The sequence below is a fragment of the Zootoca vivipara genome, chromosome 7 (genome assembly GCF_963506605.1).
Source record: "Zootoca vivipara chromosome 7, rZooViv1.1, whole genome shotgun sequence".
NCBI lineage: Eukaryota > Metazoa > Chordata > Lepidosauria > Squamata > Lacertidae > Zootoca > Zootoca vivipara.
Genome location: NC_083282.1, coordinates 86,315,728 through 86,343,381, shown reverse-complemented (window position 1 = coordinate 86,343,381; position 27,654 = coordinate 86,315,728). Strand labels below are relative to the sequence as shown.

The following is a 27,654-nucleotide window of genomic DNA, read 5'->3' as shown; positions in this document are numbered from 1 at the left end:
GAAAACAGGGACATGGAGGGTCTGCAACTGTAGATTTTGGCCATCTCATTAGTTGAGATTCTGGCATTGATGACCCTCTGTGTCCCTTCTGACTCTACAATAATGCGATTCTACTTTCAACACAGCTTAAAGCCAGAAATCGGCTGACAATGAGCCCCTGGCAGTAGTCTAAGACTCATGTAAACAGGCCCTGAGACAAAGGACATGTGACACTGGGGCACAGGAGGAAGTTTTACTTTTCCCCATTATGCAAAGTGCCAGACTCCTTTGCAGCTGCACTGACCAATCCTAATTAAAAACATTAATCAGTCCTCTCACTCTGTCATTTCCCCCCCATTTAAGAAATGGAAGCAACGAGTAAACAAAACCAGACTTTTCTTGCAAAAGAGCAGTTGCTTAAAAGGGCAATCCAGTGAATAGCAAAGTGCACATTCTTGTTCCTTCCTAGCTGCACAGCATTTTGTATTCTTATAATGGGTAACTAAGGACTGCATTCAAAGCCTTGCAGCCGAAAGGATTAAGGCTTTTTAAAAATAAAATAAAAGAAGATATGCAGAAACAAAGTCAAAGACATTGCCTTTCTGTGATTCTTTTTCTCAACTAACAACAAAAAAATGGCTGCTTCTTGCTATTCGTTGCTTTAGATTGAATTGTGCTCACAATCTAACATGTAGCTATGTGTGCTGAAGCGCACTGAAAACAAGGGGCTTAAGCACACTTAATTCTGTACCGTTTCGTTGCATCACGGGACTCCAACTCCCATCATCCCCAGCCAACGTGGTCAATGGTCAGGGCTGATGGGAGTTGTAGTTTAACAGCATCTGGAGGTTCTGAGGTTCCTGGACCCTGCTTGCAATGTCCATCAATTGCCCATTTCCATAAGCGTATGGTTGGCTTTCATGGGATAATTCTGCATGCCATGAAACTACATTCCTGTTAGTATAGAGTATTTCCATCACTCTACATGGAGAAGCCAGGGTCAGCATCCGTCCTGTCCCAATGCCTCCCCTCCCCGATCCTGCCCAATCCTTGCTACATGCAGGAGAATAGATACAGGTAATTGGCAGATGGGGGATGTTGAACTCCATTGAAGCAGACTCCATATAGATTTTTGTTCTGTTCTTCAGCAGGATTTGGCTATACTACCAAAGTCAGCAAAAACATTTCTATTTATTTGCAAAAGGCGGAGAGGCTGCAGGTGTAACATGACCTTGCATCTTGGAAAAATGTGATCAAGAGAATATTTTGCAAGTATCTTGCAAAAGCAGGATGCAGAGATAGTCACTCGTGTGGATAACTAAACAGGTTTAAACAAATTTGGAACAAAACCTGAACTAAAAGTTGCAGCAACGTGAACTGTTCTAACATGTCCAGGCAAGTCTTGCAAGCAGAAATTGTATTGGGGTAGCAACTTACCCCAATCATTAGCATCACCTTGGGGCAAGCCAATATTCCATGTAGAAAGACCCATTCGCTCCTGGATTAACACATTACCCTTGGCCATTTTTCCTCCGACAATTGTGGGAACTTACTGTTCTTTGAGGTGACAATGCCTTTATAGGACAAAGAGAAACACTATCCTCTTTTTTAGTGCAGAAAATGTGCACCTGGGACTGAAAATTACCCTCGATCTGAGCTTGAAGTTATTAAAAAAATAATAAGCAAGTTTCTAGCACAAAGGATATATTCACTGGCATTGCACTGGTGTTCCCACTCTCGTATCTTTTGTGTCTTCTTGTGCTTATCCACTATTACCTTTCCTCTGCTCATATCACCTGTGTCTGAGCATCCTTTATTTTTTTGCTCCTGAGTTTTCCCCACGAAAACTCGCTGTTGACATTGCTCTGACTGAGCATTAAAGAGCCGGTTTTTGTGGGGAAAGCTCAGGGCAACCCCCCTCCCCCCCAAAAAACCCACCCACTCAGACACAGAGCATTGAAGAGCAGGGCAAAAGGTAAGTGTGAATAAGCCTTTAGTAGGGCTTGCTGATCAGAAGGTCGGCGGTTCGAATCCCTGTGACGGGGTGAGCTCCCGTTGCCTGGTCCCAGCTCCTGCCAACCTAGCAGTTCGAAAGCACGTCAAAAATGCAAGTAGATAAATAGGAACCGCTACAGCGGGAAGGTAAACGGCGTTTCCATGTGCTGCTCTGGTTTGCCAGAAGCGGCTTTGTCATGCTGGCCACATGACCTGGAAGCTATACGCCGGCTCCCTCGGCCAATAATGCGAGATGAGCGCGCAACCCCAGAGTCGGTCACGACTGGACCTAATGGTCAGGGGTCCCTTTACCTTTAAGAATAGTGTTTACATAGGTAAAACTGCACATATAGGATCCTTTCCATTGGACTGGAAATGTTTCCTAATCCACTTTGTAAGAATAGGCTTTGCTCACAATCCCCACTGTAGATTGGGGATAGAGGGTTGTATCCAACAAATCACAAGGACTTAACCTTTTCCCTCTCCAAATCTGCTCTAGAGCTTGAGGGAAACCCCAGAACTGATTTGGATGGTGGCTGGACAGGGGGAGAGGAAGTCCTATTGAACTAAGGAGACAACTTCATTGGATACAAACTTTAGATTGGCATCACGATGCTGCTGCTTCCATAAAACATATTTCAGTGAATGTGTGGTTTCTGTTGTAGACAGGGCTAGTATATTGTTGTTGTTTAGTCGTTTAGTCGTGTCCGACTCTTCGTGACCCCATGGACCATAGCACGCCAGGCTATGGGCTAGTATATACTAAACATTAATCAAAAGTAGCATGAAGATTAACAGTCCATGTGGCTTGCTGAAAAAGTTCACCATAATCACTGTCAATAAACCAGTTTTATAAACACAAAATGGTTAGCATTAATTGCTGAGACATGGAAGAGTTGTTGCTGTGCATTTAAGGACACAATCAAAATACAGAGGCAACATCCCTGGCTCAAGAAAAATCCAAACATTAATGCACTCTAGAAACAAACACGAGTAAATCAAGATTGCAGCTTCCTAGTGTACCATACTTAATGTACACTGGAAGCATGTAATCCCTCTGAAAAAAGATGGATAAATTTCTGGCTTGCGTATGATATGCGCACATTCTGTTTTGCTTAAGGTAACATTTAAAGTGGTTGGTTGGGAAGGAATACCTCTATTTGTGGAATATGGATGATGGAATCACAAAAGCAGTCACAGAACAAGATAACTTCAGAGGATACAGGCAGCGCCGTCTTAAGCGCTCCCGGCGCCGTGGTGTGCCGGATCCTCCGGCGCCCGCCGGATCCCTTCGGCGCCCTCCCGCCCCGTTCCGGCGCCCTCCCACCCCGTTTCCCAGCGCGGTGGGCGGGTGGGTGCCGCGCGCAGCGCGGGTGCAACAGGCGCTGCTGCACGACAGGCGGGCGGGCAGGCGCAGCTGCATAGTTGGGAATGCCCAAGGTGGATGCAGATTATGACATCAGGGGAAGAGATCTTTAGTTTTTTGCCCTGCTGGAGTCCTGACTGGAATCTAATTCTTCCCAATACTATCTGCAATGGGCAGCAAACTCTGGCTACTTCCATCAGGTTTACAGGGTGCTTCTCCCTGAACAACACTGTCCTAATCTGGTTCAAGCACCTTCATTGCTCTGCCATTTTCAGCTTTTAAGTTAACTATGCAAGCACAAACCATGCGACTAAGACCACGCTAGTTTCTCTCTCCTCTGATGCAAATCAGACACTGATTTTTATTTATTTTTTCTTACAGAGAGAAAAGCAAATGAAAGGAAAGGATTCCAGTTCAGGCATCGATACCAAAATGAACACCACCACGAAAAGTTTTAATTAAGTCCAGGACACAAATTGGAATTTCAAGCTATTAAAAACAGGGACATCAGCAGCTGTTGAAGGCACACACATGAAGTAAACAAAACATGTTTTAAAATTACTTTTACACAAGAGACATTGATTTATGTAAATTTATTTCACACAGGCTCATGGAACTAATTTTTACATTTTTATCTAGAAATTCCTGGAAGGTTATTTCCCTTTACATTTCTAATTGAAGGCAGTAGGAAAATACTCATCTTGCTTGGCAATGTTTATATTTTTAGAAGCAGAGTTATCCACTGATTCTGCAAGTTTGGATCATTCCTCTAGAAAGGGTGGGGAGAAACCTCTATGGTCAACTGCTCCAGAGTGACAGACATTTATTCTGAAAGCAAAGTATTTTGCACCCACCCCACCCACTTTCCACCTAAATATGGCCGGAAGGTCCCTGTGGCCAGCTACCACTTGATGGGTGCATGGTTCTGTGCTTCTTCTGTTTTGACATACTCATCATACAGTTCTTTCAGGTGCAGGAACAACTCCTCCAGGTTTTCACCTGTCAAAGCAGACAACGGGATGACTTTCTGTTCCACTCGTTCCTTGAGGAGAGACAAATTGCTCTTTGATTGTGGAAGATCAAACTTATTTCCAATGATGGCATGAGGTCTCTTTGACAAGCCTTCATCATACTGCTCCAGCTCATATTTTAAGTCTTGCAGCTGAGTCCAAGGCTCGGATACCGAGAGGTCTAACACAAACAGAAGAAAGCGGCAACGTTCTATGTGCCTCAGGAAGGCTAAGCCCAGCCCCCTGTTTCGATGGGCCCCTTTTATTATCCCAGGGACATCGGCAACTACGGAAACAAAGCAGAACGCAGCAAAAACAATCATTAGTATTCTGGTCATTTGAGCATGGTCACACAAATGTCAGATTTTGCCTGCAAGACTAGAACCAGAAAGCAGCATCATTCAAGCATGCAAAGAACTCCATCAGCAAAATCAGCATGGCTACAAGCAGCCAGCAGGTAGGAGTAGAAAGAGCTGTTATACATTTCCTCCTGAGCATCATACTACAGGGGTCCACAAATATCAGTGTGGCTTGTTGTTGTTTAGTCATTTAGTTGTGTCCGACTCTTCGTGACTCCCTGGACCAGAGCACTCCAAGCACTCCTGTCTTCCACTGCCTCCCGCAGTTTGGTCAAACTCATGTTGGTAGCTTCGAGAACACTGACAGCATTTATGTGTGCTTCCTATTCACTCTTACCCCTTTTCAGATCCTCTAGCATTTGAAGTGGGCTTTGGAGAAACGTGGGGATTTCATTAGTTTGTGCTACAGTATGAAAGAGTAAGAAATAGCAATATATAACCAAGCCATGCCATGATGCCATTAGTGCAAGGACATCTGCCTGCGCAGCAGGACTTCCTCTCTTCTTTCCATGTGCCCCACCCCAAATGTTCTGAGGGTACCTCAACCCTCCACAGCAGGTTGGGTGACTGTATGTTTGGAGAGGAATGGGAGAGGTAGTTCCATTGAGCAGGACGTCCTTGAACTAACAAGACACGAACAAGATACAACCCCAAGAGTCTCTCCTGCTGTTTCTTACTTTTCCAAACTGCTTTGCAAGCCTAGAGGGCTTGCCAGGGAAGCATCACTTTGCTTTATTCATGCTGGGGTTTGGATAAGATCAGAGACAGCGGAGAAACTGCAGCACTTGTGAGAGCTTGTTGGAGGCGGCTGACAAGCCGTTGCCCCCAACTGCCCAAGGCACATCCCCGGAGAATGGATTAGTGGATGCTCGCTCAAAGCAGATACTCATTCTGTGCTTGGGGATTTGAAAGAAAATATTCTCGGCAACACCATTCAGTAGTTTCTATGTGAATAAAGCAGATCAATTAGAGATGACACAAGGCACTGTCTCTTCCAAAATGGTTAGCTTTAATACCATCCCATAGGAGTCCACCGATACTGGGGTTAGCTTGGTAGACAGCATCTGTTTATCCTTGCTACCAATTCCCCCTTCCCCGCTCTTTTTCAAATCTTCAGGCATATGCAGAGGGGAAGAGGTAGTGCAGCAATGTGCCTACTCGACCTGTGCTTATCTTGGCTTGTGAGATCCAGCTGGGGAAGGACTGACAAGGAGGGTCCAGGGTCGATTTTCCATGGGTAATTCCCTTGCACATCCAATTCATCAGGCTGATGGGCTGTAAAGCTTAAGCCTGCTTTTCCTTGCCAATGCCCAATCAGGAAAGTACTTCAAGGTTCCTGACTCCACTGGCATGATTTGGGCAAAACAGCCTCATGAGCCAAATGATAAATAATAAAAATAATAATTTGAACCCCTGTTGTTTAACCCGTAGACTACAGTCGCCCCACAAATATTGCGGGACTAATGTATTTATTACCAAACAGGATACAGTGGAACCTCGGTTTACGAACACAATTGGTTCCAGAAGTCTGTTCATAAACCGAAGTGTTCGTAAACCGAAGTGAACTTTCCCATTGAAAGTAATGGGAAGTTGATTAATCCGTTCTAGAGGAGGAAAAACACCCCCTAGAACGGATTAACCGCTTTGCTCCGATGCCTTCGCAGAGGCTGGGGAGCGTTTCCGCGACTGGGCTGCAGCCGCGAAAGCGGTCCCTGGCCTCCGCAAAGATATCGGAGCAAAGCCCCAGCCTCCGGAAGGCATCGGAGCTGGGACTTCGCTCCGATGCCTTTGCGGAGGCGGTCCCCGGCCTCCGCAAAGGCATCTGAGCGAAGTCCCGGCTCCGATGCCTTCCGGAGGCCGGGGAGCGTTTCCGCGACTGGGCTGTGCAGCCGCGAAAGCAGTCCCCGGCTACCGGAAGCCGGGGACCGCTTTCGCGGCTGCACAGCCCAGTCGCGGAAACGCTCCCCGGCCTCTGGAAGGCATCGGAGCGAAGTCCCGGCTCCGATGCCTTCCGGAGGCTGGGCAGCGTCGCGAAAGTGCTCCCCGGCCTCCGCAAAGACATCGGAGCGAAGTCGCTCTGATGCCTTTGCGGAGGCCGGGGAGCACTTTCGCGACTGGGCTGTGCAGCTGCGAAAGCGGTCCCTGGCTTCCGGTTGCCGGGGACCGCTTTCGCGGCTGCACAGCCCAGTCGCGGAAACGCTCCCCGGCCTCCGGAAGGCATCGGAGCCGGGACTTCGCTCTGATGCCTTTGCGGAGGCCGGGGAGAGTCGCGAAAGTGCTCCCCGGTCTCCGCAAAGGCATCGTAGCGAAGCCGCTCCGATGCCTTCCGGAGGCCGGGGAGCGTTTCCGCGACTGGGCTATGCAGCCGCGAAAGCGGTCCCCGGCTTCCGGTAGCCGGGGACTGCTTTCGCGGCTGCACAGCCCAGTCGCGGAAACGCTCCCCGGCCTCCGGAAGGCATCGGAGCCGGGACTTCACTCCGATGCCTTTGCAGAGGCTTGGGAGCTGCGAAAGCGGTCCCCGGCCTCTGCAAAGGCATCGGAGCGAAGTCCCGGCTCCGATGCCTTCCGGTGGCTGGGGCTTTGTTCTGATGCCTTTGCGGAGGCCGGGGACCGCTTTCGCGGCTCCCCAGCCTCCGCAAAGGCATCAGAGCGAAGCCCAGCCTCCCCGAAGGTATCCGACGCTCCGATGCCTTTGGGGAGGTTTGGCCTTTGCTCCGATGCCTTCGGGGAGGCCGGGCCTTCGCTGCGGGCCTCCAGGAGGCATCGGAGCGAAGGCCCGGCCTCCCCGAAGGCATCGGACACTCAGTAGACCTCCGGCACCTCGGTTTACTAACTTCCGGGTTAGGATAGTTCGTAAACCGAAAGTTCGTAAACCGAGGTGTTCGTAAACCGAGGTACCACTGTACAAGTATCTTAATGTTGTCAAGTCTCTTAGGTGTACTGTACTATGATTGTACTATACTATACTATAATTGTTTTAAGTGAGGCTGTGATTTTGTATTTAGGCCAGCTGATCACAGCAAGCACAGGACTGCCAAAAGAAGTATGGGGTATTTGTTTTACCGCCCTTCACCCGAAGATCACAAGCCAGTTGACAATATAAAAACACAAAAATATACACCATGTGTCTATGATACACAATTTTTCTTTTGGCTCTTTCAAGAGGAAATGTAATGGAAGCTCAATAAAAATATTAAGCACTTGAAATGAAGTCTTATAAAAACATACCTGCAACTTGCTCATAGTTTTCATAGTGAACAATGCCTACATGTGGATTTAAGGTTGTGAATGGGTAGGAAGCCACTGCTGGTTTTGCATTAGAGATGGCTCGCAACAGTGAAGACTTCCCAGCATTAGGGAATCCGACCTGGAATAAAAAGCCCAATCAGGATTATTTAGAAGGCAGGTCTCTAGCCACACTGTTCAGACACGTCACTGTTTGGCTGAAGCTAGAACATTGCACTTTAATACATAGGTGCGCATAGACTGGGTTTGTGAAAATGCTGCACCCACATGCTTCAGCATGATACGTGTTGTTCATAACAGCTAGCCCATGGCGAGCCCAAGTTTTCCAGTTGTTGCTACCATGAAACTCATCAGCCTTCAAGTCAAGAGATCCAAGCAGAAAAGCACATACACACACACACCAATACAAATCAAAGAACTAGATTTTTAAAGTCGTATCTCCCTCACTCCACATTATGGGTAAAGGTATAAAAAAAGGGCAAAGGATCCCTGGACAGTTAAGTCCAGTCAAAGGCGACTATGGGGTTGCGGCACTCATCTCGCTTTCAGGCCGAGGGATCCGGCTTTTGTCCACAGACAGCTTTCCGGGTCATGTGGCCAGCAGGACTAAACCGCTTCTGGCGCAACGGAACACCGTGACGGAAAGCAGAGCACACGGAAACACCATTTACCTTCACACCGCAGCGGTACCTATTTCTCTACTCACACTGGCGTGCTTTCAAACTGCTAGGATGGCAGGAGCTGGGACAGAGCAATGGGAGCTCACCCCGTCATGGGGATTTGAACTGCCAGCCTTCAGATAAGCAAGAGGCTCAGTGGTTTAGACCACAGCGCCACCCACATCCCTCCACATTATGGAGCTATTCCTAACTAAACAATGAAGGTTTGTTCCTCCAGAGTCAAATGTTCTATTGAAAAAAGGCAGACTCACCAACCCTGCATGGGCCATGGTTTTAAGCTCCAAATGGAGAATTTTTTCTTGACCTGGTTCACCCTCAGTAGCAGTTGTTGGTGCTCGATTGTCATTGGCCAGAAAGAAACGGTTGCCTTTCCCTCCAGCTCCACCATAGGCTGCAACATACTCCTCCCCATGATGGTTGAGATCAGCCACAATTGTACAGTCCTCTTTAACCACCGTACCAATGGGAACCTTGAAAGTAAAAAGGAAGTTAAGCAAAGCAAAGATGACAGTTTGCAATGCGTTGCGATTTGCTTATGCCTGAGTGCAAGCAGAAATCCAAATTGTCCCAGCAAGCTCTCCGAGCTCTCTCACATAGATGAAGTACGCCTGGAAGCATTTAAAAGGCTGGAAATTAGAGAAGTAAGTTGTGTTATGGGGCAGCAAACAAAGACAATTACTTTAAAAAAATATGAAATGTATAAAACTTAAAATTAAAACATTAGCTGCTTACCTTAATATAGATCGTTTTACCAGCAGCTCCGTAACAGTTTTTGCTCCCTCCATTTACTCCATTGAAGCCTCGATAGAGTGAGAGAAGAGAAGCCAAGGATCTGACTTGCTTATCCACTGTAAAGGAAGATTCAAAATGTTTGAAGTGTACAGTACTCATATTAGATAAATTTTCTTGTCTGCATATGCAAATCAAGTGATTCCAAGATGAGGACACATCATTAATGTCAGAGAGTGATCTGGTGTTCTTACTGCTTGCCTGCCTAAACCATATCAGAATGTGAACAGCGTATTAATGTACATTAAAATATTTTTGAAAGCAATGTCTTTCAGAAGGTAACTTTGCTTGTGATCACCAAAACCAAAATATTTCAATGCTCTTAGGAAGACAACTTGAAAAATGCCAAAAAATAAAAATTGTTTCACACCTTGTTCTACACACTTTGTTTTCAGTAGTTAAAACTGCCAGAATTCATTAATCCATTCTGTTGACGATAAACACACTTTGGTTCATTAACTTATTCTGGCTAGTTTATTGTAATTCTCTATTCCCATCTTAAGCACCCTATTCTATCTTGAACTCTGCCACCCAACTTGGGCTTTTTTTCTTGTGTTCAACCCCCCCCCCCGCATAGAAATATATCATTATTATTTATTATACTTATATACCACCCTTCATCCGAAGCTCACAGGGTGGTTTACAGTATAAAAACACAAGCATCATGTTCCTTTTCTTTGGATTACTTTATGGTGGTAATGTTACCATATTATTCTAAATTTCAGGTAGTATCTTGGATCAAATGATCCCACCATTCAAGTAGAAGGCACTTCTAAGTATAGTGGATATCTGTGAGCTGCCTTGATCCTGGCTCTAAAGGAGGGATAAAGAACCTCTGGTCCTCCAAAAGTTGCTGGAGTCCAGTTCCCATCAATTCCAGCCAGCACAGCCAGAGGTTAGGGATGATGGGAGTTGTAGTTGTGCAGAAAATTTGCAGGACAGCAAGTTTCCCATCCCCACTCTTGAGGGTCAGCAGAATGAGTGAAATGAACAAACCCTTGTGAGCACAAGCAAATTCTGCTTGACTTATAGGATCTTTGAATCAAAACTTGTGTTGTCCGTCCCCGCCCACCTTTTTCTCCAATTCATCTTCTTGATTATTTGTGTCCTCTTGATCATTTGTGTTCTCTTCTTTGATAAGTCTCATACATTTCCTTCTGCTTTGCACCTTTCTGCTCTTTCCTCTTTTTGCTTCTTTTTATGGAATTCATTGCCAGCCTATAGTTGGTTCATTCATTCTTGTTTCCTTATTTAAATATGCCTTACAGATTAAAGCTATAACAGAGTTATTATGGTTTACATTTTTACATTCTCCTTCTCTTCCTCCAGTTTCAATTATGGGTCTTTTTTGTCTACATTGTATGAGAAAACAAGCAATTTAGGCACAGACCTGTTTCTGTTTGTACTCAATACCACACCTAGTGTTTTAGGTGCTCAAATAATAAATACTAGTATTAATGCAGCTAAGCTTCTTAAGACAGTACTTTGCAAAAGATGGTACTGTGATTACCATGCACTTTGTATATAAGGAGCTTAAGAAAGTTTCTGGAATGCAAGTTAAGATACAAAAAAAACCCAGTGCCACAAAATAACCACCAAACATTTTACAGCTACTGATGCATTCAGTAAAGAGGTTCAAGCCATATGTTTTTGAAGAATGGCTCTTCACGTGTAAGAGAGCACGTTTAATTTAAAATAGTTTACTTTTCATTGTATTGGAATTGCCTTTTCAAAGCTGCAATTTCAGCACAATTACTGAGCAGAAAATATACAGGAATTGCGCTATCACCTAATGTAGAGCTTGTCAAATGAGCAAAAGCATTACACAACCAGCCCTGTGCCCATGCAGCCACCGACAGCTTAGTCTAGGCATGCTGTGGGTATAGGAGTTTGAAAATTCAGCAGCAAGCTTGGAAAAGCATGCAATCATATGCACACTGAGGATGGATGCAAGCCCCAGTGAACACAGTGAAGCCTACTTAAGTGTAGGAATGCATAGAACTGAGCTGTATTTTGCTTCATTAGGGCATAACTCCCAGGATGACTTTGGTGTGCAATACCTGAGCAATCCAATCAAAGTTTGATCTGTTTAAGCACCATTCCGATCAATGGAGCATAAGCATACACACAGATTCTAGTGGAGGCTGGACTGATTTATACATTATGAATCCCATAGATGGAAGATACTTTTACGCAGCAAGCCTGTGTGTCTGTAAATTTCCCCAAGGTACTTCTATGCAACTTATATAAAGCAGAAGTGCCCCCTTTAGACAATTCAAGTTACAAGAAAGGAGATTCCAGCTAAACATTAGGAAGAACTTTCTGACAGTAAGAGCTGTTCGACAATGGAACAGACTACCTTGGAAGGTGGTGAGCTCTCCTTCGCTGGAGGTTGTTTAAGCAGAGGTTGGATGGCCATCTGTCATGGGTGCTTAAGTTATGATGCCTGCACTGCAGGGGGGTTGCACTGGATGATCCTTGGGAACCCATCCAAGTCTACAATTCAATGGAACACCACTGGGTGCAAGCAATTAATCTGCCCATGTTTATTCTGGGCATCCACCAGTATAAGAGCTGCCTCTTCTTTCGGAGAATTTCTGCCTTGTGGAACACAGGTGCTAATATGCAGTTTCAAGGCTGTTTCTAAGTACCTTTGGTATGCACTCTCAATAAGGTTTTTCTATTCCACTTAGGTCATTATGCCACTCTCATCACCACAATGCTGAAGCACAATCCATAAGTGTATTATAAGTGTATTATATAAGTGTATTATTATGGTAGCTTTTGGCTTCAAGAGGGAAAATGGTATCCACTTTCATGCATAAAAGCAAGGTCAGAGAGATGTGCTTTCTATTATTTCCTTCCAGTATCTCTACGGCATAGGCACATAATTCATGTCAAGTTGTCAACCAGCTGGATCCTCTCTTTTTTACAGTGATTCACCCAAAATAAACTGAGCTTATTATTATATATTATATAATATTATTATATAAAATGCTTTCTCGTTTTTGGAAAACTATTTTTAGATTAATTTTAGGCTGGTCCAGTTATATACGGCTTTTTGTTAAATGTAAAACATTATGTTGGATTTTGAGTTTTACATTACTTGCATTGAAATTATTTTATGTATTGCATTGTATTTTAATTGTTTTATTGATTTTTTGGAAACTGCCCCAAGAACTTTGGTTGAAGGGCAGCCTAGAAACAAAATAAACAAATGTATCATGATTTGTTTAAGATACATTATCTCTTACCTTTCAGTATAATGTGGCCCCCATCTCCTCCATCTCCACCATCAGGACCTCCATATATTTTTCTAGGCTCACTATGAAAACAGCTGATACCATCACCTCCTTTGCCTCCTACCACATATATCCTTCGATGATCTACAAAGTATCGGGTCTGAAATAGGGAGAAACACTATTCAGAAAAGCAAATCAGGACATTTAAGAAATTTTCAATTCTAAGCCTACTAGGAATTAATTAAATTTCCATTTGATAAGAGAGAGAGAGAGAGAGAGAGAGAGAGAGAGAGAGAGAGAGAGAGAGAGAGAGATGCATATTGCATTTAAGGTACCGGTCAGATAAATTTATCTGGCATTTATTACCAAGCACAAATGCTTATACTCAAGGCCACAAACTATGAGATGTGTATTCTGGAGCCTGATCCATCCTTTAGATGTTTTGGACATTTCTCAGAATTCTACCAGTTCTTCACTAAGAAGGAAACTTGATTCCACATTCCAGTGTTCTGGGCAATTATTGCAAAGGCACTAGTATGACGAACAAGCAATGATGCATCTATTTCATATAGTGACCAATGAAGAAAAAGGGGGCAGATTTTCCGTACTAGTATATTATGTTTTCCATGGAGTAGCTCTTGAAAAGCACTGATTCAATTGGTTCAAAATGCCATTGCCAGACTGTTTAGCCACAGCAGGTTCCGTTGTGGTCTTAACTGGTCATTTGTTTTCATTCAAATTGCTCGTTTTCACCTTTAAAGTCCTAAATAGCTAGGACTTTCCCTCCTGCAACTCTCCTTATGCACTCTAACAAGCCCTGATGGTACTGCCCTGGGTTCCCCTGCTGAATGAGAAGCCATATGAAAGATTAGGTATTTTATTATGCAAGACACTTTGCAGGGAAATACACCCAGCCCCTTCTTCATTTTCATTCCAAGTAAAGTGGGAAGGGCTGGAAGCTCAGGGCTTTGCATACAAAAGGCCCCAGGTCCAGTTCCTGGCATCTCTAAGTTGGGCCAGTCATTGAAGAAACAATACCAAAAGAGATGAGCAAATGCTCTGACTTGATAGAAGGCAGCTTCCTATATTCCTAGTTGCACTCAATCCCCATTTCTCAAGGGTATTTATGATCAGAAGCGAGGGGCAAATACAGCAGGCAGTCCTCCTTATCATACAGTGCCTCTTGTCAGGATACAAAGTGCTTCACTGTTATCTAATTTATTCCAAGGCAGCGCATTCAGTTTGTTCAGGGGACCCTTGGAGACTTATCAGGGGCTCCTCTGTGAAAGGACTGACAATGACAGGTAAGTTTGCCTTAAAGAGAACTTGCTCACTGGTAGTGGACCTTGTCCTGCAATGCAGTGCTGCATGGAAGAGGTGGGTACGTTCAAAAGGGCACTCTTGTGCTGCCAACAAGACCCAACAAATTTGGACCAGTGGCCTGCCTGAACCGAGTAGGCATCCAGAACATGTCCCCAAGTGCTCTATGGTAGGAGCTCCACGGCAGACATGAAAAGCTTCCTCAACAGAGGTTGATGTGGAAAGTGATACCTGAGGTTACAGAGCTCAAAATACTGTAATGTATTTGAACCGTGAAAGGGGCAGAGGGAGGAAACGGATGGTTTATTCTAGTGTTCTCTAACACAACCCAGTTATGCTGTAAAAACAGCATTCAGCATTTAAAGGACATATTTATCTAGTATTTTCCCCGTCTTGCAGGAGAGAAGCTGTAGCTATCCCAACAGCAATCTCACTGACCCAGCTGTTACAATTTGTTTTTTATTTCACTTTTCAACTCTTCTTCTTGCTGTAATATAGCCAAATAATTGCTATGTTCCCTGTGAGTTTTTTTTTAAAGATATATAATCTATAAATCAGTACAGAATTACTGGTAATATCTTGTGATAACACCAAAGAATTATATTTTGTTTTTTAAAGCACAAGCAGCTGGAGGGGAATTGATTGCCACAAACATGGCCAGTTAGGCAAATGCTACAGAGAAAGGTTGAGGAGATTGAAAATAACGCAGGGTGAGTGCCTGGGCAAAATGCAGATGGCCAGCTGTGTGTTTAAGTTGTGACAATATTTGAGGGAAAGAACCTTTTCTGAATTTACATAGCATCACCAAGTGGTTAAAACACCAAACTGCTGCCTTAAATTACTCAAAAGCAGCACAATAGTTGCCCTTTCTCTGTGGTTTGTTGCTAAAAGGATTTATAAGCTTGCAATCTCAAGCACATTGCAAATTAAGTTGAACAAGAGAGCCCTTTCATCAACAGAGAGGATTATGCAGCCATATTTTTCACAAGATGAGTTGTGATCTCACGATAAATAGCCACAATATGTACTCTAGTAACCTTAGTTATCAAACGTATCTTCAGCTTGTGAGCTGATCAGTACTTGACAGATGCAGTTCTGAGCACAGACTATCTCATGATTTGGCCAGGGGTTCATGAACAAAAATCAGGATGCGCAGGGTAGGGCTATCCACCATTATATAACTGGAAAATCTACTTGAAGAGGAAAAATGACTGGCACACCTGCATTTTTAACACAAACTTGCCATGTAAATCTGAAGTTCTTGTTGTTGTTGTTGTTGTTAAATTTGTATATGAAATTAAGGCCAAATACAACCTAAATCATACACAAGTACTTAATGCACAACCTCACAGTACAGAAACAAATAGAATTAGCAAGATATGAAGACATTTTTGTTAAGGTCAGTGAACTATGGTCCCAACTATCTACAATTGTCAGAATTCTTGCAGCTGAATTCTAACAAGAGGCTTCGAAGCCATTTTGCAGCCCCACTAAAAGCCAAATAATGAAGTGACATTGAGACCCCTTATTCTTACATGTATGCACAAGAGCAAGTATGATACAGTAAACAGAGCACTGAACTTGGATTGGAGAGAGATTGGTTCATCAAATCCTGCTCAGCCTTGCAACCAGCTGGCTGTCTACCACCTCCCATCCTAAACTCTCATAAGATGGCTGTCGGGATAAGAAGGAAGTGGTGGCAGGGAGAAACTACACTGGTACCTCGGGTTGAGTACCCAATCCGTTCCGGGGTGCTGTTCGCACCCCGAAAAGTACTCAACCCGAGCGGCGCTTTAGCGCAAGCGTGAAGCGCCGATAGAGCGCTTCTGCGCATGTGTGAAGCGTGCAGAACGCTTCTGCGCATGCGGTGGAACCCGGAAGAAAACAATTCTGGGTCCGCTGAGTATGCAACCTGAAAGTACGCAACCCGCAGCGTACGCAACCCGAGGTATGACTATACGTATGGTGCCTGGTACTCCTGGGAGAATGGGAGTGGGGAAATGGAAATTTAATAAATAAACAAATATAACAGACAGTTCATTCCTATATACCTTTACTTAGGGAAGTAAAGATTGCAGCCTTTTTCAACCTGTATATATGTCTTAAATTTACAAAGAGTTTAAAATCAATGTGTTATAGGAAAGTGGAAGTCAGGGAACTCCAAAAGCAAGTAAGAGAAGACAAGAAATATATTGCAGTGCCAGTAAATTTAATTTGCAGCTAAACTGAATATTTTTCAATACTTTACCAGCTTCTTTTCTGAAATGTTTCTTTTATATCCCAGTCGCCGAGACTTGGAACACCTCGTGCAGGTTGTGCTAAGATTCCTGTGCCAGCTCTTCTGAAGTAAGTAACTCTGTATGTGTGAATGTGTCACTCTCCATTGGCTTTCCAACCAAGCTCTGATGGGTATTTGTTGCATATTTGCCTATCAAGGGAGAAAAAGTGCTGCCGAGATCAAGACATACTAAAGAGCAAACACCGAGAAAACAAGAAGTGCCAATGTATCAAAACTGAACACAAATTCATTCCTGAAAAGACCAATTATGCACAGCTGCTTCCATTTCTGAGTTGCAGTGGTTGTGAAAGGGCTGGAAAATCAAGTACACTTAACTCTGATGAATTGCTGCCCTCACAAAAGCATTATCACAAACACTTTTGTTATTGCAGAACGCCCCCAAATCAGTCCTGTTATATTCTTTGTAGAGTATAAAGATACCTCAGTCATCCAAACACTTATCCTTGCGCATCCCACTTGCATACAGTATTTGCAGAATCAAACTGGCATGTTGAGAATATGGAACAAATGCAGTCATTCTTTGTTAAGTGATGGCACAACTGTCTGGTTATTTTAACTTTTATAATATAAAATCAACATTCTGTCACACTTAAGCACAATTAAGAATCAGAACCCAGAATGCAACAATTCAGATGAAAGGGTAGGCTTGATTCAGTCGGCAGGTTCACCAGTGATAGGAAGCAGGTTAATCCCACTCTTTGCTTGGAGTTTTTAAAGATGAGGTTGGATGGCCATCTGTCATAAATGCTTTCCTTGAGATTCCTGCATGGCAGGTGGTTGGACTAAATTACCACTGTGGTCCCTTCCAACTCTACAATTCAGTAGTACAGTAGTACTGTATTCATTTACCTTCTCTAAGAAAATAACTAACAGTCAGTCCCGTGGGCATGTGTAAAAGAACTGCACTTAGGGACACTTTTGAAGCAAGGGCAATACAAGCACTCCAACAGAGTGGCATGACAGTGATACTAGGAGGGTGCAGTGGACTGCAGTGTGCACCGACACAATGCACCAGCTTCCTGGTATGTGCATTGTTGTTGCTTATAGGCAGAAGAGTTTACCACAGTGCAAGCACACTAGCAAGAGCACCAGATTGCTTCTTCACGAGATTGTTTGGTGTTTTACTATGTTTTCAAATATGTCAGGGGTCCCCAAACTAAGGCCCGGGGGCCGGATGCAGCCCAATCGCCTTCTAAATCCGGCCCGTGGATGGTCCGGCAATCAGCATGTTTTTACATGAGTGGAATGTGTCCTTTTATTTAAAATGCATCTCTGGGTTATTTGTGGGGTATAGGAATTCGTTCATTTTTTTTTCCAAAATATAGTCCGACCCCCCACAAGGTTTGAGGGACACTGGACTGGCCCCCTGCAGACCCCTGATATATGCTATAAGCCGCCTAGAGTGGCTGGGAAAACCCAGCCAGATGCGTGAGGTATTATTATTATTATTATTATTATTATTAGTGTATTTAGCACATTTATAACTTCCTTTTTCTTCCAACACAAAACCCAAGACATGGAATTCTCAAATGGTCACCTTTTGCAGGTGCTGACCATACTCAGGCTTGATTGGCTTCAGCACAGTTACTGCACAAAGTTTTGTGTTGTGAACAGCCACATAACGTGGCAAGGACCAGTAGAATGAAAAAAACCAAGTTAGGCTGCCACCCTATAGAGACTTAGCCAATAGCAAGCCCAACTGAACACAGTGGGAGATTAGGTAAAGGGACCCCTGACCATTAGGTCCAGTCATGACCGACTCTGGGGTTGCGGCACTCATCTCACTTTACTGGCCGAGGGAGCCGTCGTACAGCTTCCGGGTCATGTGGCCAGCATGACTAAGCCACTTTCTGGCGAACCAGTGCAGTGCACGGAAACACTTTACCTTCCCGCCTGAGCGGTACCTATTTATCTACTTTCACTTTGACATGCTTTTGAACTGCTAGGTTGGCAGGAGCTGGGACCGAGCAATGGGAGCTCACCCCTTTGCAGAGATTCAAACTGCCAACCTTCTGATCGGCAAGCCCTAGGCTCTGTGGTTTATCCCACAGCGCCACCTGCGTCCCAGGACTGCACTGTTAGCCATCCTGGTGGGATAGGAATGTCTGAGACTACTAACCAGAATGATAAACAAAGCACACGCCTATCATATTTTTATTGTGCATTTTAATTATGGATTTAATTCACACTTGTAAACCGCTTAAAAGCCTATTATGGCATTAAGCGGATTAAAGAGCAACAAGTCTTGGGACTAAAGCCTAGCCACAGTAGTTAATGCACTGCTTAAAAACTGGATTACTGCAATGTGCTCTGTGTGGAGCTTCCCTTGTGCTTGATCCGGAAGCTGCAATTAGTGCAGAATTCAGCGGCACAATTGCTGGCGGAAGTGAGGCCTTGTCACCTATGCTCAGAGACCTGCACTGGTTGCCGATTTGCTACTGGGCCAGGTCCAAGGGGCTACTATTAGCATACAAAGCCCGTAACAACTTGGGACCAGCGTAGCTACGATATCGCCTTACCCTAATGCGCCCACTCAGCTGCTTCGATCAGATTGGAATTGGCACTTATAGCAGGCGCCGCACAACGTCCGCAGCACATCTGCGTTAAGAGCTCGGGATCGTTCCGTGTGGCAGCACCTGCACTTTGGGACACCCTGCACTATCAGAATCAAATCAACAACTGCCCTCTTTTTGGGTGCGCTCTTCTGTTTAGACAAGCCTACCTGGATGCTTAAAGAGAGCTGAGGTCATTTTCACCTGATTTGGCATTTTTAACTTCTGCGTGTTTTTAAAGCAGCGTTGCGAATCTTTCTCGGTTTTATGTTTGTTTATTTGTTTAATCTTTTTGTAACCCACTCTGGGGTGTTGGTTTCTTTTCTTAACATTAAATTAATTAATTAATTAAATTTAAAATAAATACATACTGCAGCGCAACAGCTCCCCCAGCCTGCCCAGCACATTTTCTGAGGCAAATATCTAGCTGCCCATGGACTTTTTCTTGTTTTCCACAAAAGGCCGCCCCGCCCCCTCAGCTCAACCGCCTTTCTCACTGACACACACGCAGCGCATCTCGCTCCCTTCTCCATATATATAAATGAATGGATGATATATCTCTCTCACACACACACACACACACACAATGATTTTATCGTAGTTTCTTCTCGTTTTTAGGCACCCAGGTTTTTTCTGTACGGTTTGTTTGTAAAAGAAGAAGAAACGGCATACACGTAAATAAATAAAAAAGTCTCACCCACCCCAAGCTTTTATCCTAGCTCCGCCATTTTCTGACAGGCTTTGCCCATCCGCGGGTTCAGCGTCACACGCCTGACGTCACAGCCGCGCGCCGCGGGCGCGGAAAGAGAAAGCGGTGGCGAGGGCAGGTCGGGGCAGCAAAAACGTCAGCCACCCCCTTCGCTGCCTCGCGCCAAGCAGCTGTCGCGCAGGCGCAGTTCTAATGCCTGCTAGGCGCTGTAAGCGGCGGCCGCAAACCTGCATGTGCGCCTGCGCACCTGCCGGGGCTGGCGGTTAAAACGTTGCGTAGCGCCGCTTCACTCCCCCTCCCCCTCCTTTTACTCCTCGCAGACGTTGTTGAACGGGATTGGTGGGAAGGGTTCGCGGGAGGGTTGTGATTGGCTGATGTAGCGATAGAGGCGGGAGAAGCCGGAGTTGAATTGTCCGTTGGGCAGCGAGGGACAGGAGCAGCTCTTGAGGTACAGTAGTTCCAGGTTTAGGCCTGTCAATATTTTCTCCTGAAAAGGCTCCTCCGTCGCTTCGACGACCTACAGTTATGCAGGTGGAACTTCATAGAGCCATTAAAGATAACTGAGCATATAATTGATAACTATTTTTTTTACACATTTACACATTATATATTTATTTATATCCCGCCTTTCCCCCTCATGGAACTCATAGAATCATAGAGTTGGAAGAGACCACAAGGGCCATCCAGTCCAACCCCCTGCCAAGCAGGAAACACCCATCAAAGCATTCTTGACATATGCCTGTCAAGCCTCTGCTTAAAGACCTCCAAAGAAGGAAACTCCACCACACTCCTTGGTAGCAAATTCCACTGCCGAACAGCTCTTACTGTCAGGAAGTTCTGGAATCTTCTTTCTTGTAGTTTGAATCCATTGCTACGTGTCCGCTTCTCTGGAGCAGCAGAAAACAACCTTTCTCCCTCCTCTATATGACATCCTTTTATATATTTGAACATGGCTATCATATCACCCCTTAACCTCTTCACTGGGCTAAACATACCCAGCTCCCTAAGCCGTTCCTCATAAGGCATCGTTTCCAGGCCCTTGACCATTTTGGTTGCCCTCTTCTGGACACGTTCCAGCTTGTCAGTATCCTTCTTGAACTGTGGTGCCCAGAACTGGACACAGTACTCCATGTGAGGTCTGACCAGAGCAGAATACAGTGGTACTATTACTTCCCTTGATCTAGGTGCTATACTCCTATTGATGCAGCCCAGAATTGCATTAGCTTTTTTAGCTGCTGCATCACACTGTTGACTCATGTCAAGTTTGTGGTCTACCAAGACTCCTAGATCCTTTTCACATGTACTGCTCTCAAGCCAGGTGTCTCCCATCCTGTATTTGTGCCTTTCATTTTTTTTGCCCAAGTGTCGTACTTTACATTTCTCCTTGTTTAAATTCATCTTGTTTGCTTTGGCCCAGTTGTCTAATCTGTTAAGGTCATTTTGAAGTGTGATCCTGTCCTCTGGGGTATTAGCCACCCCTCCCAATTTGGTGTCATCTGCAAACATGCTCAGGATGCCCTCAAGCCCATCATCCAAGTCATTGATAAAGATATTGAATAAGACTGGGCCCAAGACAGAACCCTGTGGCACCCCACTAGTCACTACTCTCCAGGATGAGGAGGAGCCACTGATGAGCACCCTTTGGGTTCGGTCAGTCAGCCAGTTACAAATCCACTGAATGGTAGCATTGTCTAGTCCGCATTTTACCAGCTTCTTTACAAGAATGTCATGGGGCACCTTGTCAAAGGCCTTGCTGAAATCAAGATAGGCTACATCCACAGCGTTCCCTTCATCTACCAGGCTTGTAATTCTGTCAAAAAATAAGATCAGATTAGTCTGACATGACTTATTTTTCAGAAACCCATGCTGACTTTTAGTGATCAGAGTTTCTAGGTGCTCACAGACTGTTTGCTTTATGATCTGCTCTAGAATCTTTCCTGGTATTGATGTCAGGCTGACTGGGCGGTAATTGTTTGGGTCCTCTTTTTTCCCCTTTTTGAAAATAGGGACAACATTTGCCCTCCTCCAATCTGCTGGAACTTCGCCTGTTCTCCAGGAATTTTCAAAGATTATTGCCAGTGGTTCTGAATTCAACTCTGCCTGAAATCAACTCAGGGTGACTTACAACGTGAACTCCATGGTTCTATGAAATACAACCAAAACGGCACAGCGCCAGCCCTTTCCATTCAAAGCAGCCATAGTTCCCAAGGACCTTTCATTAAAAGGAGCAGCAGCAGCCAGTTCACGTGCTGACAGCAGAAGGACCCAAGGAGGAACCAGTCTGGCTTCTCCGGGGAGAGAATTCCAGAGTGTGGGAACAGCCACTGAGAAAGCCCCTTTGGCAGACACACTTCAACTTGTTACCGTAAGCGTCTTATAAATATACCAGTAATGAACTTAGGTGAGTTATGTGACATAATATGACATATGTGGCTAAAATGGCACCATTCCCACAATCAGGTATAAGCACAACCGGGGGAACCCTTGATACAGTGGTACCTCTTGTTACAAACAGGATCTGTTCCAGAGGCCCATTCGCAACATGAAAAGGCCGCATTCTGAAGCCCCACATCTGCGCACGTGTGTGACACACTTCAGTGCTTCTGCGCATGTGCAAAGAGCGATTTAGCGCTTCTGCACATGCGCACAGGTTATGGACGTGCCAAACCCGGAAGTAACCTGTTCCAGGATTTCCGGGTTCGGAGCGTCCGTAACCTGAAAAGACGCAGCCCGCAATGGACGTATCATGAGGTATGACTGTATTTTGTTAATACAGGCATCCGCTCACTCACACAAGGGCTTGCATGTGCATAAGTGAAATCACATAAAATGGGGAGCACCCGCTAAAAAACATCTGTTAGGCAGGTAGGATGAACAGCCTGAACAAAGTCCTGCTGTGCCTCTAGTCTCTTTGGGGCTTCGTCTGCCCTTAGGGACGTCCTCTTCAGGCTCTGGGAAAGGTCTCCTCTCGAGCAATGAGGACTCTTCAGCTGGTTTCTATTTATTTCCTGGTTTCTATTTATTTCCCAGCGCCATGTCTATATGTGGTAATGTGTGAATAGATCACGCATAAGATTCCTGCATTGCAGGGGGTTAGACTAGATGACCCTTGGGATCTCTTCTAGCTCTACAGTTCTATGATTCTATAGATATGGGGGGTGCCTGTACTTGGCTCTTCTAATTTCCAGTGTCTAATCTGAGAGATGATATGGACACTGAATTCTGAACATGGCAAAGGTGCTGTTGGTTTGCAATTTTCCCAGTTTGAATGTATTCAACCTGCACATGTCAGTGATCAAAACTGCTTTTCACCAGTTTTGAGTCCAACTGCTTCGCCAATAACAGCCCAGTCTGGAAGAGGTGTATCTAGCCTCAATCACTCACACACTGGTTCAGATACAATAAACTACCCTGTTTCCCCTATTTTAAGACATAGTCATAAAATAAGCCATAACAGGATTTTTAAGCATTCAAGGAATATAAGCCATACCCCAAAAATAAGACATAGTGATAGGCGCAGCAGCAATACCGGCCGTGGCAGGAGGAGGAAAAAAATAAGACACCCCCTGAAAATAAGCCGTAGTGTGTTTTTTTGAGGAAAAATAACTATAAGATGGTGTCTTATTTTCGGAGAAACACTACAATTCAACCCATGCAAAGGTAAAAAGATTTCTGATTTTTGGCAGGCTTCTGACACCCACTTACCTTTCTGTCTTATGGAAAGCAAAATACATTGTCACAATTCAGTGACACATTCTTGCCATGCAGAGACTTTGTAGAGGGCTTGGGAAAGGGCTTGTGAGAGAATGGCCTGGAAAGAGTATCAAGGGCAAGAGTCATCTCCCATGCCTGAGGTTCTCTAACCTGGATTACACCATTATGAAGGCACTGCTCTCCAGCTCATCATTAGTTAAGGTCAGAATGGTGGTACCAGTGACAGGGCTTTTTCATTGGCTCCATAGTTGTGGAACACTCCCTAGAGAAATCCAACAAATTCTCTCTTACTGTTTTTAGACTGCTGTGGATACCTTTTTGTTCCATCAGGCTTTCTATGAGGGGTAAGTACCGTATTCCTCTTTCTACGCTCACTGCTATACAGTATACTGTTTTTAAAACATTTTTTGCTGGTGTATTTCCTGTTGTGTCTGTTCTTTACTACTGTTTTTATTGCTACTGGAAATTATTTGGAAAGATTTATTCTGAAAGATTTAATCTTAAATTCAAATTTATTAAATTATTAAATGAATAATGGATTCCATGGCTTATTGGTAAATTACCCCCATGGGAGTGGATTGCCAGTAAACCATTGGAATTCATGTGGCATTCTCTTAATTCTATGAATATAGTAGTTCTATGTTACTGTGTCATGCCTTCTAGTGAGATCATTGGCTAAATAGGAAACTAGAAAACCTGATCTTGAAAATCAAATGAGATTTGACATTTTGAAAACTGACATTAACACTTTTTCCTCATGCAATGATCTTTACTTGAAATATTTCAGAATATAAATGAAGTGTGATTAATGTATTGTTTTCATTAAACCTGCAATTAAAAAAAGAACAGACTTCAAACATGATTACAGCAGTCCTTTTAAAAGTCTTTTCATCATACGAAAAAGTACCATTACTTGGCTTCACAATCAATTCATTTTAACCTAAAACATGTCCAAACATTCTGTATTACAAAACAGAAAATATGATACAATTAATGAAAAAAGTCAAAATGCTGGCATCACCATTTTGTTTCCACATCAATACATAAAAATGGACAACACATTAAATATTTTGTTATTAACAGTTAGAAATATTAACACTAAAAATCATGTATAAATTAGGAAATAATGTACAAACTATTTCCAAAGCGCTCTTTCAAATACAGTATATACACAACATTCAAGAAATTCTTAATGTAAGACATTTCCAACTGATGCGATGTTGCTGTTTTACTTGTTAAAATGCTTGTGGTCTTTCAAAAATGATTTTCAGCAATGCTAAAAACCATACGAGAAGCAGATGTCAAAGCTGGTAAGGAGCAATGCATTTTTTTCTGGCTATCAGTAAACTAATGTGAAGGTGACCATGTTTATTCTAACACCTCGATGTTCTAGGCAAGCAATCCATGAGTGTTTCCCACTTCATTGGTGTGAGCCTCTTCTGCATCAACACAAACAGCCAAGTCCTGACAAATGCCAGGGACATAGGAGACCCTGCAGTGTAGTTGCCATGCAACAACTGCTGGAAATTTTGCAGTGGCTGTTGGCCAGGATACACTGCACCAGGGGCTCATGGCTTCTTGCAAAGGCCTCTTTTGATTGCTCCTTCTGAACATAACCACCCGTTGTTGTGCAGTTACATGGGTTATGAGGGTTCCTCCTGCAGGCATGACCAAGCAGGCTAGGCAGAGAGTTATTGACCATCACCCCAAAGTGCTACATTGCACTGGCAGAGTTGTAAATAGAGCGATCGCTGTGCTTAGTGCTATTAAGGGTTCAGAAAAAGGAAGACAGAAATGACAATATGGACAAAAATTCTTCTTGATGAGCAACTATACTAATGTTGATTTGTTTGCTTTGGGCCTGTGTTGCTTTGTATTTTCACTGACTGCTTGTTAGCAATGCTAGGTATATTGGAGTCGTCCGTCCCCCCCTATTGCTGCTTTTAAAATTATTAAATAGTTTTCATTTATACCTTTATATGCTCTTAATTTATTTTAAGTGGACTAAAAATTCCTAAATACATTTTGCAGAAGGGTAGATCTTGAGCAGCACTTTCCCTGACCCTCATACATATATAAATTGTCCTTCTATTTGTACAGTATTCTCATAGATAATTGGATCAGTTTTTAAATAAATAGTAATATTGATATTTTTTGGGTCCTGTGTCTATTTTCTGGAGATTCGTGTTTTTTGAAATTGGTATCTCAACACAAAATCTAAACCATCCAGAAGTTTAGACTAAAAATATTTTGAAACAATTCCTAAAGTGATATAATATACTGTATTCTTAAACTGAGTAAACTAGTGTACTCAAATTCATCTTAGATTATTTATCTTTTAAAAAATCCCACCACTTTTTGAGAAATTCTATAGTTTTGTACAACAAAATGAACATCTTGCCAATCTTTTAAAGTTTAAATGTTTTAGAAGCTTTAAGTTTGGTTAATTTATGTTTAAACTGTATGTTGGGCAGCACTTGCATTCAGAGCTGAGTGGCATCTGACCCAAGGTATCATAGGGAAAGGGTTGTGTGGCTCCTTTTTCTGTATGCAGAAGGGAAAGGCTGTGCCAGAAAGTAGGACGCATGGGTGCCCCTCAGATACGCACCCCTGCAGAAATCATGGGGATGAGCAATACTAGCTGAGGCAACTGAAGGAGAGGTGTGGAACGTGTAGCCCTCTAAATCAGGCATCCCCAAACTCCGGCCCGCCAAATGTTTTGGACTACAGTTCCCATCTTCCCCTACCACTGGTCCTGTTAGCTAGGGATCATGGGAGTTGTAGGGCAAAACATCTGGAGGGCCGCAGTTTGGGGATGCCTGCTCTAAATGCTACAAGGCCACTGTCCCTGGGTTAACCTACTACCCTGTATTGTCTTAGACACTGGCAGGCTGTGCAGGAGCTTTGAGGGCTGAGCTTTATAACTGATGAAAAGGGCAGGCAAGAATTGTGAAGGAGCCCTGCAAAGATGAGGGGACCAAAGACCTACTGACTTCCTTTCCCTCTCTTTTCTGCCCTCCCCGAGTATGGATCCTTCTGATACCGTATGCCTGGTGTGTACCTGCTCTCTCATTCCCAACAGGTGATCAGCATAAGAAACCCAGTGTGACCAAAAGACACACCGTGAGCAATTACTTTTATAGCAACAGTGCCTTTTAATTGCTACAATGTTTTCTGTATTTCCTAACAATACAGGATCCAGACAGTTAAATATAATAAACAGTCCATGAATATATCTGATTATCTGATTACAGTAATACCGTTCCGGATCGCAGTTCGTAACCCAAATAGTTCGCAAACCGAGCGCGATGGGCGCCGCCATTTTGCGCATGTGCAAAGCGCGATTTTTGCGATTTTTGCGCTTTGCGCATGCGCAAATCGCGCGATCGCGCGCGTGCGGCTTATGCGCGCGGCGAAAACACTTCCAGGTTTGCGCAGTTCGTAACCCGAACTGTTCGCAAACCGAGGTGGTCGTAACCCGAGGTACGACTGTACTGGAAACAGAGTTTCCAAACTGCTACTGAAGCCAAAATACCAAGGAAGAGCTATCATACTTAGAGTAGACCCACTGAAATAAATAGACTTAAGTTAGGCATGACTATATTTTTGATTGATTGATTGATTGATTGAAGCACATGATATTCTGCCCCTCATTTAAAAAATGTCCAGGTAGATAATAAGGTTAAAAATACAAAAATCAAAACATTAAATTGCAATATATCAATTAGTCTAAATACGCTCATTAAAATATTGCCATTGTAATATATAGGTCAACGATCTTATAACATACACGCCTGACAGAAGAAAGTCTTCAGTTAACTTGTCCGTTGATTTCTATGGGTCTACTCAGAGTATGACTTAGTGGAATGCAGCCCTTAAGTCTGTACCCTGATTTTGTTTATGGCTATATTTCTTGGTGGAAAGCTGAGGAAATGGAAGGATCAGAAAATGAATTGGCAGCTAATCAGCTGCACAGGAAACTCGCACTATCTCTAATGTGCATGGTACAGTTACTTTGTAGTAAAGTCTGGACAGTCATTTATGCTACTCAGCAACTTGTGTGGATATGAAGCTATATTGACTTTTGACAGACTGAATCTTGGTGTTTGCTTTACCCACAGTTTGGATAATAAGATTAAAATGGTGCTAGTGAATTTTTGCTTTGGCAGATAGAGGATCCAGATCCAATTAGAGTTAAGCTGAGTTTGGTCCCACTGATTTCAAGCAGACACTCGCTGCTCTCCCAGTGAAATCAATGGAATTTTAAAGTGCTTCACTTTGGCTGGATTTCATCATCCTACTGGCTAAATTTGTTCCCCAGTACATTTTGTTATAAATGGTCATACTGCAGATATTTAAAACAGGTGTAGTCTTTATGGTAGCCATCCTAAGCA

The 27,654-nt window shown here is 43.8% G+C and overlaps 1 protein-coding gene across 2 annotated transcripts; it reads right to left on the bottom strand.

Annotated features, from left to right (window-relative positions):
- Positions 1-3,648: 3,648 nt before the first annotated feature.
- On the bottom strand, positions 3,649-19,680 carry MTG2 (mitochondrial ribosome associated GTPase 2). 2 transcript variants are annotated; one of them, XM_035123996.2, is made up of 7 exons: positions 19,539-19,680; positions 16,235-16,414; positions 12,679-12,826; positions 9,368-9,483; positions 8,887-9,105; positions 7,938-8,076; positions 3,649-4,636 (listed from the first exon to the last, which is right to left on the bottom strand). In XM_035123996.2, the coding sequence occupies exons 2-7, from the start codon at positions 16,406-16,408 to the stop codon at positions 4,242-4,244; spliced, it is 1,191 nt and encodes a 396-aa protein (XP_034979887.2). In that variant the 5' UTR covers positions 16,409-16,414; positions 19,539-19,680; the 3' UTR covers positions 3,649-4,241. The 2 variants fall into 2 exon arrangements, with proteins under 2 accessions (XP_034979887.2, XP_034979888.2); XM_035123997.2 differs by having other exon boundaries at positions 19,535-19,554.
- Positions 19,681-27,654: the final 7,974 nt, after the last annotated feature.